Source organism: Cyrtonyx montezumae, unplaced genomic scaffold, assembly GCF_038088225.1.
Source record: "Cyrtonyx montezumae isolate F1298 unplaced genomic scaffold, pur_monq_1.0 scaffold_79, whole genome shotgun sequence".
Classification (NCBI taxonomy): Eukaryota; Metazoa; Chordata; class Aves; order Galliformes; family Odontophoridae; genus Cyrtonyx; species Cyrtonyx montezumae.
Window position 1 is genome coordinate 15,280 of NW_027072088.1, and position 15,201 is coordinate 30,480.

Here is a 15,201-nt window from a genome sequence, read left to right on the forward strand (position 1 = left end):
AGAGATTCTAAAAGTAGATTGGACTCAGTTATTTTGCCATCTGTGGCCATTCAAATGGCAATTTTCTCAAAACCAAAAGCCCCTGTCAGATGGCATCTATCCCAGCTTCACACCCTTCTCACATCCCCACTTCTCTGAATTTATTATTCCTGGAGTTCGAATGCGTCCCCTGAATGTAGCTGCTCTGTTTACCACATACAGAAAAGATTTTATACACTGGACAGCATGCACACAACTGACACAGCAGTGTCACAAATACGGAAGCACAGTAGCAGATGATCCCCCACTGTTTCCCTTCATATTATTTGCACGTAGTGCAATTAGCAGAGCCTTACAACTGTCTGGCAACCTCTCAGGCCCTAGCCAGACTCAGTTTAAGACTGAAGGATTTCAGGTTTTAGTGTAAAAATGGATTTTTAACTAAACTAAAATATATCCAAACCAAGCCATTCTCAGGAAACTGCCTTGGTCAAGGAGGTACAGCTGTGCTTCTTCTCACACCAATGTTTTTACATGGTGGTACTGCCAACATATGACTGCAATCAAGTGTAAATTTTCTGAGACACCTCTGAACACAATGAACAGAGTGAAAGCTATGGCACTGGTAACATGTAAGCAGACGAACTCAATTAAGCAGTGGGAGGGAAGACTTGTGTCTTCTGTGCCTGGACAGAAGAAACTTTTATGTTCAAATATGAAATAAACTGGCAAAGACAGCAAAAGAAGACATGACTATAGCAAAATTAAATACCCTGAAGAGCCGCCTCCATTCCTTACCACATGTGAACTTTCATTCCAAGAAAGTGAAAGAAAGGAGATGAAGAGGAGCAGCCTAGAAGAGGATTTTGGGTGCTACATCATCAGGACACAGTTATACTTTGGCAGCTGCTTTTTGGACTAGAAATTACGTTGATTCATAAATGACAAGCTAAACTATGCACTACAAAAAGCAGGACAGGGGGAAGGATTTAATGAAGATGTCTCTGCTTCCAAGTCAACATGGTGTAATTCTAATTGTCTGAAATTGTCATGTATTTGCAAAGAAGGTGGTTTCCAAGGGATATTTAAGGCTGATAGTGTTTCATAACAGCATCCTATGTAACCAGCACATAGAGTGAACGGGGGAACTGAATGATCCATAGGAAAAGGCAGTTTACCTATGATTGAAGAAGACCAATCCAGGGACTCTGTTAAGACTGTGAAGTAAAAAAAAAACCAAACTGCCATGTTACATGAAGTTAAGCCTCTTGGATTCTGAACCAACTTAACAATTAGAGAACCTCTTTACAGTCTTCATCTCTAGTGGCACACAAATAAACGTTTAAGCAATCTCCTATTTTACCTATAGGCTTATTGTTAATATCTGCTGTGTTCAAGGCGGGTATCAGCAAAGCACCAGTAAGTTATCTGCATTTTCTCAGACTGCCTCATTTTTTTTGCTTCAACTTCTGCTTTACTAACCCACTGATACTTGAGAATGCTTACGATGATTTCATTCTGGAAAGAATTTTCTTTCCCTCAGTATCGCACACTGATGATAGTTAAGCGATATATAAATCAGTTTCCCTTTCAGTGCAGAGGCAGGGGAAAGAGGGAGTGTTACAGTTTGCAGAATATTTGTCCTGAATACACTTTTTTCTTCCAGAGGAGCTTTTCATTCCAGGAATGAAATTTCTCCTAGTTTGTTATTTTTACATGGCACAATGGCTCCGTGCACTGGAATGAAAATTCTACTCAGGAATATAAAGCATTCCACAGTTATCAATACTATCTTGTCTAATTCTAGAGAAGTTACTATTTGAGACTCTTAGGTAACACAGGATGAGAATTACTTTTATTTCTCTAAATTTGTAGTCTTTTATAACACTCACTCCCCCATCAATACCACCCAAGGCTCTATGCATTACCCATAAGGATTTGCTGCGTAGTGTCTGAACTTTCCATTAGAACTCAATGATGCAAATTGCTGAATGAATCTTTAATCTTCTTTAGCACTGACACCTCTATACAGAGCACAGCAATCTTCTGCTATCTATGGCCTGGAATGGTTTGAGACACCTCCCATGGGTGGTTTTTTCAAGGGTCACTCTAAAGCTGGTGTTCTGACTGGTTTGTTGATGGTACACTCCCATCCAGTCAGGAAGCAGGTCCATGTGTAACAGTGAGCTAAGTAACACCGAAGAGTCCACTTGTTCTGTGGTCATGATGTCAATGTGAAGTTTTGAGCAATACTTATGTGTTGCGCACTCCCAGAGACTGTTCCAGTTCCTGTCGGCGCTGCTGAATCTGAAAGAAAAAGAGAAACTGTACAGTTCGGCAGATTCAATTGTTCAGTGACAGGAAGATTCGTTTATGAGCCATTAGTGTGGCTCACTCCTTCATACCTTGCAGTAGAAATATCTGCTAACAGCCTCTTGAGACCATGGCTCATGATAAAATTCAGCTCTGCGCTCTTCTTCTGGATTTCCAACTACATCAGTCATCACCTGTGACAAAAATAAAAATACTTTTCACTATAGGCTACTCTACCATACAGAGAAATATTTAGATTTACCTGGAGTCAAAATTTATCTACACTGCTACATTAAAAATATTCAAGACTGACCTCTAAGCCCAAGGCAAATGGAAAATGAATGGCATAAGCAGTTACAGCCGATACATGATGATAACATGCAAATTGAGAACAGCTCCTAACCTCTACTCCAGAGCTATGCTAATGAGTAATTCAGCTGCACAAGCTAAGTGCTAGAGATCTCTAACATTTTAACAGCAGGGAGAACACTGAACAACTGTTCTATGTATGCAGCTACAGAAGCTCCACAACACCTTAGTTTGTAAGCTCTTCAAGCTGAAGGTATATTTGAACATCCCTTCATATGCCTATCCCCCTTCTAAATATAAATAATAATCAGAATCTTAACAATAGATCTTTGGAAAAATATTGATTAACAAAGTAAATATTTATATTTGAAAGAATTCATTAAAATAATTTCATGGCTTAATTGATATAACTGGTTTTAAGGTGTCTGATTTAAAGATACAAAGTGTGAAGCTTTGTGAAAAACAAATTCTCACTTTGCTGGCAAACAACTGAATTTCTTTACATTCTGTTTCTAGGAAATTTAAATGCTTAACTCAAAGGCAGCTGATATTTAATCTGCTATTTCTTAAATAAGATTTAATTATGAAAAATAACAAGCACTCAAACTGTGTTATTGCGCTACAGAATCCTCCTAGTAAGTTTCATATACCTTTAATTTTACTGAGTACATCATCATGCCCCTGCACCCCCATCTTACTGTCTAATCACAAAATGCACCTAACTTCTATTCTGGAACTGTAGTACAGCCTAACTGGTCTTTCTCACATACTGTCTGCTCTGGGGTAGCAGCGTTACACTCACTGTTTTCTCTTCAACCAATTTTCTATCCTGAATGTTTTAGCCATACATGCTATACATATTTAACTATAGTTCTTACATTCTTGTTCCACTCTTCAAACCTTAGCTCACCTTAAGATCCCTACTTTGGGACCGGAGAAGGTCTTGGATGTATCCTTTGGGATCTTTGGAGAAACTCAGCATGAAATCACGTTGTATTTTCAGCTGATTTATGGATTCAATTGTCTCATGAATCTAACAGAAAAAAAATAAGCCAGATGTTACTTAATTCCTTGCATGCTTCCACAACCCCGAGGCCAGCCCCATTAGTGTCACTATGGTTCTTGTAATGTGCAAAGGTGATAATTCTACATCAAAGACCCAAGAAGGATCCCACTGCATTTTCCCTTCAAAGTAGGAATTCATCCTCATCTTGAAATTACACCCTAGTTTCACATGTATGTCTGCAATACAAGCATATTCTTCACTTCCTGCATTAAACTGCTGGATAGCACATATATACAATACTGAAGAGCCAAGTCTTGTCGTACTGTGACGGTTTCCTGTGTATAAACAGTCTTTTTGCTGAGTCAGGGATTTTTTTGGATAAGGAACTGTATAAGTATCTTTTTAAACACTTTCCAATTCAAGAAAGCAGTTATTTATCTGATCAATCATTATTACACCTTCAATAATCTGTTGTGACGCTCAAATTTTGTTCTAGTAATTGTCTAATCAAGTCCATGTTAAATAAACCTATATAACAGCCATGACTTCTACTTTTTTTTCTTGCAAGAAAGCCTACTGATCTAGTTTGAATTTGTAAATTTGTCTCTTTAAATTTCCTGTATAAAACTATTTTACCAAAACAGCTAATGTGGCCAGGCTCAGAGGAAGGACCATATTCCTCCACTAATATGGCTATACCACCAAGTCCACTAGTGTAGGCACAACTGCATAGTATGTTAACAGAAGAGAGCTTTGAACTTAAAATATTCCTCATTTGGGAAAATGATGTAGCTCCCATTGGCATGCAACAAGTTTCCTCTAGATGACTCTGTGGCAGCACAGCAACAAATGGTACAAACAGAAATACAGCAGTCAAGGCCTGCTTACCCAGAAGTGAATTCAGTCGCTATACTAATCACAACTTCTGTTCTGCCATAGCAAATGCTCAATAAAAGATAGTAAAGATGTCAAAAATGGGGAATTGCACTGGAAACAATAATCCTCCAGGCTGGAAACTAACTATCTGAGCAGCTGTCCTGATGAAAAGGATCTTTCACCAGAATCCATACGACTGCTGGTGTTGAAACCATCTTTAAAACAGTACATAGGCAACAGCTGCACATAGAGATCAACAGAAACTGGGCATGAATATGTGACACAAATAATCTCTGTTCCACTATATCATACCTTCTCTTCCCTTACTCTGAGAAGCCATTTTTATTTATCCCTTACAAGCCAAATCAGCCATTTACACATGCACCTGTTAGCCAGCTTTTGCTGACCAACAGTCCTCTTGACATGAATCCCTAAGAGCCTGTAGAGCTCACAACTGCTCTAAGTGTGTATAATTCTCATTTAATAAACCAGGATACAATCCTGCCATTCATTTTCTACTGTTGATAATAGTGCAGCAAGCTGCTCTGCAGTAGTGTATATACAGAACCCGTGAAATATGTGATTGTCTTAGCTTTTCCACGTAGAAATTAAGCAATACTTCATGACATCTCTATAAAAATGTATACTCAAACAGCTTATAGGATTCTTGAATACACTAAAAAAGAGCAATGGTGAGCAGGAATTCTGAGTTTATTTATCTCTGTAAATGGTATAGGAAACACTGGACTTCTAAATATTTCTGCATTTTTAAGTTCTCTCAACAGCCAAAAGAGATCATGATAATACAATCAGAGTAGAGATCACAGAATAATTCATCCCATCCTAAAGCAGACATTTGCTATCTGATCAGTTACACCACAGTGACATAGCATAAAAGAGATGTAAAACTGTTCAAGGACTAAATGTAATGCAGAGTATCTATTTGCCCCGATAGTCCCAATACTTTAGCTTCTTTTTCTTCTCCCTCCACAGTAAAGATGCAAGCACCCTGGTCAGCTCAGCTGAAAGTTGTGTCAGTTACCAGTCCAGATGTTCCCAAAGTCCTCAATTCACTCATCTCTGTTCATACTCTGCAGGACTGCTTCCTTCAACCTACACAAGTGTTAACTCTGCCTCCTTCTCTTTCTCAGTGTAAATCAAAAGCAAATTTTTTTCCTTCCCAATTTATTAACACCACTGTTAAAACTTCAGTTTACACCTACCTTTGAGTCTCCTGTACCTCAAAACACGCCATCCTTCATTTAAACTAGCGTATTAATCATTATTTGCTCACTATACATGCTGTATTTCCCTACTTTCCTTGTATCTTACTCCATCTCCTCATATCTCCTGCCTATTAAGGCTCATGTTTCTTACTCCACTAACTTCTCAAGCTATCTTGTATCATCACCACAGTCCTGCATTCATCTTCTTTGCCTAATATTCACACACAGGTAACAAGTTAGATTTTCATATAATCACAGAATCACCAAGGTTGGAAAAGACCTAAAAGATCATCCAGTCCAGCTACCCATCTATCACCAACAGTTCTCACTAAATCATGTTCATCAACAGAATGTCTAAGTGTTCCTTGAACACCTCCAGGGCCAATGACTCCACCACCTCCCTGGGCAGCCCATTCCAGCACCTGACTAATCTTTTGGAGAAGTATTTCCTAGCATCCAGTCTGAATTTCCACTGATGCAACTTAAAGCCATTCCCTCTCATCCTATCACCAGTTATATGAGAGAAGAGGCTGACTCCCAACTCAATACAACCTCCCTTCAGGTAGTTATAGAGAGTGATAAAGTCTCCCTTAAGCTTCCTCTTCTCCAGACTGAGCAATCCCAGCTCCCTCAGCCATTCCTTGTAAGGCCTGTGATTGAGACTCCTCACCAGCTCTGCTGCCCTTCTCTGGACACGCTCCAGGACCACAATGTCCTTCTTGCAGTGAGGCGTTCAAAATTAAACACAGTACTCAAGGTGCAGCCTCACCAGTGCTGAGTACAGGCAGATAATTCCTTCCCTGCTCCTGCTGGCTGCACTATTTCTGACACAAGCTAGGATTGTTGGCCTTGGCCACCTGGGCACACTGCTGGCTCAAGTTCAGCCAAGCATTGACCAATACTCCCCCAGGTCCGTTTCCTCTGCAGTCATCCAGCCACTCTGCCCCAATCCTGTAGTGTTGCCTGGGGTTGTTGTGGCCAAAGGGAAGGATCTGGCATTTGGTCTTGTTGAACCTCATTCCGCTAGCTTCAGTCCAGCAAACCAGCCTGTCCAGATCCCTCTGTCAGGCCTCTCTACCCCCAGGCAGACTGACACTTCCAGCCAACTTGGCATCACCTGCAAACCGACTGAGAGTGCCTTCAATGCCTTTATCCAGGTCATTAACAAAGATACTGAAGAGGACAGGCCTGATTACTGACCTCTGGAGAACACCACTTGTGACTGGTTGCCAGTTGGATTTAACTCCATTTCACCACCACTCCCTGGGCCCTGCCCTCCAGCAGTTCCTTACCCATCAGAGTGTACCTGTCCAAACCACAGGCTGCTAGCTTCTGCAGGAGAATGCTGTGGGAGACAGTGTCAAAGGCTTTGCTGAAATCTAGATAGAGTACATCAACAGCCTTTCTCTCATACATCAGGCAGGTCACTCGACTGTAGAAGGAGAAGAGGGTCAGGCAGGACCTGCTTTTCATGAACCCATGCTGGCTAGATTTGATATTCCAGCTGTTCTGTGTGATCTTCCTCAAGACAATCTGCTCCATAATCTTCCCTGGCACTGAGGTCAGGCTGACAGGCCTGTAGTTCCCCAGATCCTCCTTCAGGCCCTTCTTATAGATGGGAGTCACAATGGCAAGTCTCCAGTCTTCTGGGACCTCACCAGTCAACCAGGAGCACTGATAGAGGATGGAGAGCAGCTTGGCTATCACCTCTGCCAGTTCCCTCAGCACTCTTTGGTGAATCTCATCCAGCCCTATGAACCTCTGCCTAATGTATACAGAATACCCATCTAGATGAGAGAAAAGATTCCTTCTGCCTCTACTCAGCTAGGAGTATTGCACTTAATGGAGCAACCCTACAATAATAAACACAAATCCTGAACACCAGAGCATGGGGACTGAGACTAGTTGCTCTCTATGGGTTATGGGACATATTATGATATGTAGGGAAAGAACATCTTATAATTGCAGAGAACTTGGTATGGCATGTTCAGGGAACAAATCAAAAGTGGGCAAAGAGATGATCCATGACATTTAGGGAAGAACAACTGTAGAAAAACAGATAAAGGGAATCCTCTATAAATGATTTGCTCATTGCTAAGCTTAACCAGCTGACTCCTATGCCTGATCAGAGCTATTTGTCCTACCATGTTATCAGATTCCATTTTTAACCCTTCTCCTGAGTGAGGAAGTCTTCGTTGTGTTTGCATAGGTGGGGAACATATATGCCAGCCACTGCAGCAAAAACACAATCATGGAATGACATATGTTGGATAGGTCCTTGAAGATCATCCAGTTACAACCCCGTTAACACGGATAGGGCTGTAAACCACCAGCTCAGGCTGCCCAGGGCCCCATCCAACTTGGCCTCGAATGCCTCCAGAGATGGAGCATCCAGAACCTCTCAGGGCAACCTGTTCTAGCACCTCACCATCCTCTGAGTAAAATATGATTTGTTAGGCCTGGGTGCCAGTACCTGACACACTGAAGGTGTGCAACTGTATGAGAACTGGCAAAGATTGCCAGTAGGTAAAGTGATCTGGGAGCTACAGGGAAGCTCTAAGGCTGAGGGACCAGGAGTCCCAGCAAGCTGCAGGAGGGACTAGGGGGAGGTTTTGGAGATGTTGTGATGGGTGAGACCCACTTGTGTGTGAGCATGCACCTCTAAGGGTCAGACCACCGCAAAGGAGCAACTGAGGAAGCAAGGGAGTCCCAGCCAACTGCGTATGTGTTGCGCACACACATATACCCAGTTGGCTGGGACTCCCTTGCTTCCTCAGTGCATGCACTGGTTCTTCTGTACATCTGTGCCTCTGTGTGGATGTGTACACTTGTGCGTGTCAGGCTAACTGTACCATCATCTGGAGTGGGGATGCAGCCTTAGGAGCTCATACTGCTAGGTGTCAGCAAATGGGGAGACCTGGATCAAGAGACGGATAGCAGGAAGACACTGTCCAAGGCCAGTTGTACATAGAACTTATCTGAAAATTCACACTAGCTGACTTCCATTCTGCTCAGCTAGAGAGTGACTGTGATGAGAACATTCATGTTCTTTGTGTTCATAAAAGAACTCTTTGTAACTGCCTCCATGATCTGTGTTATCGGTCACGTATATAGCATAGAATTACAGAATCATTAGTGTTGGAAGAGATCTCTGAGATCCCCAAGTCCAAGCCCAATCCATCCCCACTAACCATGTCCCCAAGTGCCACATCTCCATGGTTCTTGAACACCATCAAGACAGTGACTCCACCACTTCCCCAGGCAGCTGTTCCAATGCCTGACCACTCTTTCAGAGAAGAATTTTTTCCAAATATCCAACCAGAACCTCCTCTGGCACACCCTGAGGCCATCACCTCTTGTCCTTACGCTATTACCTGGGAGCAGAGGTCTATCCCTACCTCACTCCAACCTCATTTCAGGAGTTGGAGAGAGATGAGCCTGACTTGAGCCACTCTCCATAAGATCTGTATTCCAGACCCTTCACCAGCATTGCTGCTCTTCTCTGAATGTGCCCCAAGGCCACTGTGTCTTTCTTGAAGTGAGAGACTTGAAACTAAACAGAACTGATTGCTGAAATGCTCTCTGTCATCTTTGAAAGGTCTTGGCAAATGGAAGGGGTGCCTGAAGACTGGAGGACAGCCAATGTCACTCCAGTCTTCAAAGAGGGCAAGAAGGAGGATCCATGAAACTACAGGCCAGTCAGCCTCACCTCTGTCCCTAGAAAGGTTACAGAACAACCTGTTCTGGATGCCATCTCAAAGCAATTGGAAGAGAATAAAGTTATCAGGAGTGGTCAACATGGATTCACCAAGGAGAAATCATTCTTGACCAACCTGTAGCCTTCTATGATCTCATCACTGGCTGGGTAGATGGGGGAGAGCAGTAGATTTTGTGTACTTTAACTTCAGCAAGGCATTTGACAGCATCTCCCACAACAACCTTGTTACGAAACTTAGAACACAAGGGATAGATGAGTGGAGAGTGAGATGGATCAAGAACTGGCTGTCTGGCAGAGCTCAGAAGATTGTCATCAGCAGCGCAGTCTGGTTGTAGGCCTGTAACTAGCAATGTTCCCCAGGGGGAAGTGTTGGGCCAGCCTTATTCAACATCTTCATCAGTGATCAAGATGAAGAGATAGAATGCACCCTCAGGAAGTCTGCTGATGATACAAAGCTGAGAGAATTGGCTGACACATCTCAAGGCTGTGCTACCATTCAACAAGACCTGGAAAGACTAGAGAGTTGGGCAGGGAGGAACCTCACAAGGTTTAACAAGAGCAAGTGCAGAGTCTGGCACCTAGGGAAGAATAACTGCATGTATAAGTACATATTAAGGGATGACATGCTGGAGAGGAGCTCTATAGAGAAGGATCTGGGGATCCTGGTGTACAATACATTGGCCACGAACCAGCAGTGTGCTCTTGTGACCAAGAAGGCTAATGGGATACCAGAGTGCACTAAAAAAGGCATAACCAGCAGGGTGAGGGAGGTAATCCCTCCCCTCTACTCTGCCCTGGTGAGGCCACTTTTAGACTACTGTGTCCAGTTCTGGGCTTCCCAGTTCAAAAAGACAGGGATCTCCAAGAAGGAGTTCAGCAGAGGGTCACAAAGATGGTTAACAGCTTGGAGTATCTCCCAAAGGAGGAGAGGCTGAGAAGGAATCTGATAAATGTTTATAAATATCTAAAAGGAAGAAGGAGTCAAATGGATGAGGCCAGGCTCTTCTCAGTGACATATAGCAATAAAACAAGGAGTAACAGCCTAAAACTTGAACATAGGAAGTTCAGTACTAACATGCGGAATAATTTTTGTAAGGTAAGGGTGACAGAGCACTGGAACAGATTATCCAGAGGTGCTGTGGAGTCTCCTCCTATGCAGATATTCAAGACCTGTCTGGAGTCCTACCTGTGAGACCCATTGTAGGGTACCTGCTTTAGCAGGGGGTTGGACTTGATTTTTTCCTGAGGTCCCTTCCAACCCCTGCAATTCTGTGATTCTTTGTAATCATAGTATCAAGCTAAGGCCTCACCAGTGCCAAGAACAGAGGGATGATCACCTCCCTGCTCCTCCTGACTGCACTGTTTCTGACACAATCCAAGATCCCATTGGCCCTCTTGGCTACCTGGGCATAGTGCTGGCTCATGATCAGCTGGCTGTTAACCAGCACTCCATATCACTTTCCTTTGTGCAGCTTACCAGCCACTCTGCCCCAAAATGTGCAGCAATGCACGAGGTTGTGAACAAAGCACAGAGCCCAATACTGGGTTGAACTTCACCCCATTGGCCTCAGTCCATTGATCCAGCCCATCCTGATCACTTTGTAGGGCCTTCTGAGACTCAGGCAAATTGACAGTTCCTTTGAACTTGGTGTCTGCAGACTTACTGTATGGGAACTGTTGAATCACAGCTTGAACCACTGATTGATCACCTGAGGTGAGCACTGAGTCAGCCATGGGAGCACAGGTGAAAGCAATGCACCTGTGTGACCAGAAGGGGTGGACTCTGGCTCCACCTCTCCCAGACCCCATTTAAGGTCTGACCACCACTGGAGAAGGATCTCTTGTTGGAGATCCCTCCCATGTGGAGTTCCATCAGCAAACCTCGATCTCTGGAGACAAGTGAGGACTTCTTGCATTATTGGGTGTTGCTTTACCATCTAGATAATTCATCTGAAAATATACCATCTATCCTTACCAATAGTTTGGTACTATTCATTTGGGTCATCACCCTACACTTACTGAGGGCGCACTCAATGCTCTTGTGAGATATGACAGATGATTTGTGCCAACCGGGTGAGGAAGGGGGACAGACTCAAGGATGATGCTGTACTAGAGATAACACAGGCATTAATCACAAACGTCCAAACACTCTGTTACAGGATAGAAAGAGAGACAAACAGAACGAAATGTATGTGTGGCCCCCCGATAAGCCAGAGAAAATGTTATATCAGCATACTTTAGCTAGGCCTAATCTTTGAGCAATTAACCTTGCATAACTAACCCAATGTCCGCATGCCTGGAACCAGGGATTAATAAAAGGACATTGAGGAAGACAACTTATCTCCCTCCTCACAAGTCCCAGAGGAAAGAATACGACCCCTAGCAATAGCCCACGCAAGTGCAGAAGGACAAAGAGACGTGGAATGAAGGAAGGAGGAGACTTTGGGGGAATTGAGTGGAACTATGCATAAAAGAAGGGGGGGTCGCTCTTTTTGGTGTGCACCGTTGGTGGAGGGGAGACCCCCCGGCGCACCCAGTGCTGTTTGCTTATTGCTTTTTGCCTTTTGATTGTAATAAAATACTGCAAAATCTCCGATTGGGGATTTATGACACTCTCATCCAGACCATCAGTAAGTACATTTGAGAGGACAGATGCCAACACTGATGCCTGCGGAGCACTGTTCATTACCAGTTGCCAGCTGGATTTAACTCCATTTGCCACTACTCCCAGGGCCTGGCAATCCAGTCAGTTCTTTATCCAGCAAAGAGTGCATCTGTTGAAGCCATGGGCTGCCAGCTTATCCAGCAGAATACTGTGGGAGCTATCCTAGTTTCAGCTGGTAAAGAGTTGATTTTCTTTATAGTGGCTGGTATGATGCTGTGTTTCAGCTTCAGGAGAAAAGCAATGTTGGTAATACACTGCCGTTTCCAGTTGTTGCTAAGCAATGCTGTACAGAGCCAAGCACATTTCAGTTTTTCAGCTTCTTTTACTGCTCTGCCAGCAAGGAGGCTGGGGGACACAAGTAGCTGGGAGAGAACAAAACCAGGATAGCCAATCTAAACTGTTCAAAGAGAAATTGAATACCATGTGACAATGTGAGAAAAAGATAAAGCTTAGGAGAGTTGGCCAGGGGAGACTGGCTAGGCATTCGTTGGCAGGTGGTGAGCTATTGCTTTGTCCATATATGAAATTATTCAATTATTGTCATTACTGGTATTTCTCTTTCCTTTCTGCCATAGTATCTCAACCTGTGAGTTTTGTTTATTTGCTTTTTTTCCCAAGTCTCCCTCCCCATCTCACTGAGTGAGAAAGGAAGATGAGCAAAAGGTGATGTTTATCTGTTTGCCAAGTTAAACCACAACAGAGACAAAGACTTTACTAAAACCTAGGTAGACTACAACAGTTTTTTTCCTCATCCATCAAGGGGATCAGCTGGTCACAGAAAGAGATGAAGCTGCTCAAGCAGGACCTGCCTTTCATGAACCCATGCTGCTAGACCTGATTCCCTGCTTCTCCCACACACACCATGTGAGCTCCCTGAAGATCATCTGCTCCATTACCTTCCCCAGTACCAGGTCAGGCTGACAGGCCTGTAGTTCCCAGATCCTCCTTATGACCCTTCTTGGAGATGGGCATCACATTAGCAAGACCTCTCTGGTTGACCAAGACTGCTGATAAGTGACAGAAAGCAGCCTAGCAATCACCTCTGCCAGCTCCTTCAGCACCCTTGGGTGGGCTCTATCAACTTTCAACAGTTCAGGTGGAGCAGCAGGTCACTAGCTGAATTGTGGGGAATTTATTCAGCTCCTTATCCCTGTATTCCAGCTCAGGGAGGATGAGTACCTTGAGGATAAATGGTCTGATATTAAAAATCTAAGTAAAAAAGGCACTGAGAATCTCAACCAGTCCCTCATCCTAAGTGATAATGTTCCCTGTCACATCCAATTAAGGATGTAGATCCTTTTTGGTCCTCTTCTTGCTGCTGATACATTTGTAAAAACACTCTTATTTTTAACAATAGTGGCCAGATTAAGTCCTTGCTGGCTTTTCACCTAATTTTCTCTCTGCAAATATGTGTATTTGTAGTGTACATGGACACACATGCGTCTGTGTGCACACTTACTGGGAATACTTGCCCAGCTTTGTTGCTGGTTGGATCTGCAGTAACGAAGCTGTGGCAGCCTTGCCTCTCTCAAGCCTTCAGATTCAGCCAAATTCCCTTAACACACACCTTAGAAGACCGTAATTGTCTCATTAGAACATCTCATTTGCTCTGAAGTGTTTTTAGTTATAAACAAGCCATGTTAGTTTCCCACAGAACACAAAAGATCTACTAAGTAGTTCAGAGGGTTCTGAAATCCTATAGACCATAGAGTGGCACACGCTTTATGTCACCTGCCAGGGGATTCATTATACCGACTGTGAAATTCTGCTTCAAACATGCAGACAATATTATCAGGCCCTGATTCAAACCCTAAAATCAAATTCCACTCACTTCACTGTATTTCCATTGTGTGTGACTTATTCAACCCTTGAAAGCATATTCAGAAGAGAAAGCCCTTTCTCATATTACTGTCTTTGATGCATGGCAAAAAGACACATGAAGATAAACTATATGTATATATATGCCAAGTGATACTTTACTCCTGGATCAATACCTTGTTGTCCAATGCTGTAATCTCCTGTTGGTTAGCTGTTGAGAGAAGAAAACTACTCATCTGTCCCTTTAATGGGTCTTCAACTTCTACGTCTATGTCATAACAAGCCGTCTTCTTCTGATCATTGGGGTCAACACTACAGAGAGGATAACAGAATATCATGAGAACTGCAGTAATGAATCAGAGTAAATACCCACCCAACCCAGAATACACTTTTTGTAAAGAACTGCTGCAGATGCTGTGAGAAAAGTTTAAGAACTGGTTACCTTTATATATATGTGTATCCTAGCATATCATTTTATCTTTCATCAGTTAGAATTCAGACTTCTGAGTCAGAGGTTTTGTCCAAACTATCAACTTTAATAGTTACTAACACTCACAGACTCCATTATATTATCTAACATTTTCTGAGAACAGTTATAACTCTGGCCTAGCTAATAATTTCCGGTTGTAAACATTTCAGTATGGTTTCTGTTCCACTGCATCTGTTTGGGGGTAAGCAGAACCATACACTACCATTCTAGATGTGAGCAGGTAACGACACTGGTTATCAGTTCCAATGCTAATAACTGAGTTGGAGGATCATGAGTGGGGGAGCAGTGACTTTCTACTTAAAGTCACTGAAATTGTACAAGATCAGTTAACAGTTCAGTGTTCTTAAGTGCAGGGGGCCTGATGGGATTCATCTCAGAGCACAGAAAGAGTTAGCAGATGTTATAGCTGGACCTCTATCAACAATTTACTAAAGGTCTTAAGATGCTGTGGAGATTCCTGCTAGCTGAAATATAATGTTATAATGATCTACAAGAATGTCAAGAGAGAAGACCTAGAAAACTACAGAATACTGCAATCTAATCTCAGTACACAAAAAAAATATAGAGATTTTTCTGGGTACTATCAAAGGGTACTCAAAGAACAAAGATGTTATTAGACATCGTCAACATGCATTCACACTGGGGAAGGCCTGTCTCAGTAATCTGATCTTATTATCACGGAATCACTAAGGTTGGAAAAGACCTAAAAGATCATCCAGTCCAGCTACCCATCTATCACCAACAGTTCTCACTAAATCATGTTCATCAACAGAATGTCTAAGTGTTCCTTGAACACCTCCA

The 15,201-nt window shown here is 42.8% G+C and overlaps 1 protein-coding gene across 4 annotated transcripts in view; it reads right to left on the reverse strand.

The window, feature by feature from the left end:
- Window positions 1-341: 341 nt before the first annotated feature.
- SMARCD3 (SWI/SNF related, matrix associated, actin dependent regulator of chromatin, subfamily d, member 3) overlaps window positions 342-15,201 on the reverse strand; it is a 99,578-nt gene continuing 84,718 nt past the window's right edge. For 3 of the 4 annotated variants that reach the window (XM_065751657.1, XM_065751655.1, XM_065751656.1), the window contains exons 10-13: window positions 14,087-14,222; window positions 3,512-3,634; window positions 2,385-2,486; window positions 342-2,286 (exon numbers count right to left, since the gene is read on the reverse strand). In XM_065751657.1, coding sequence (XP_065607729.1) covers window positions 2,233-2,286; window positions 2,385-2,486; window positions 3,512-3,634; window positions 14,087-14,222 — 415 coding nt within the window. In that variant the 3' untranslated portion in view covers window positions 342-2,232. Of the gene's footprint in view, window positions 2,287-2,384; window positions 2,487-3,511; window positions 3,635-13,557; window positions 13,660-14,086; window positions 14,223-15,201 lie in introns of those variants that run through there. The other variant, XM_065751658.1, reaches the window with a different exon arrangement.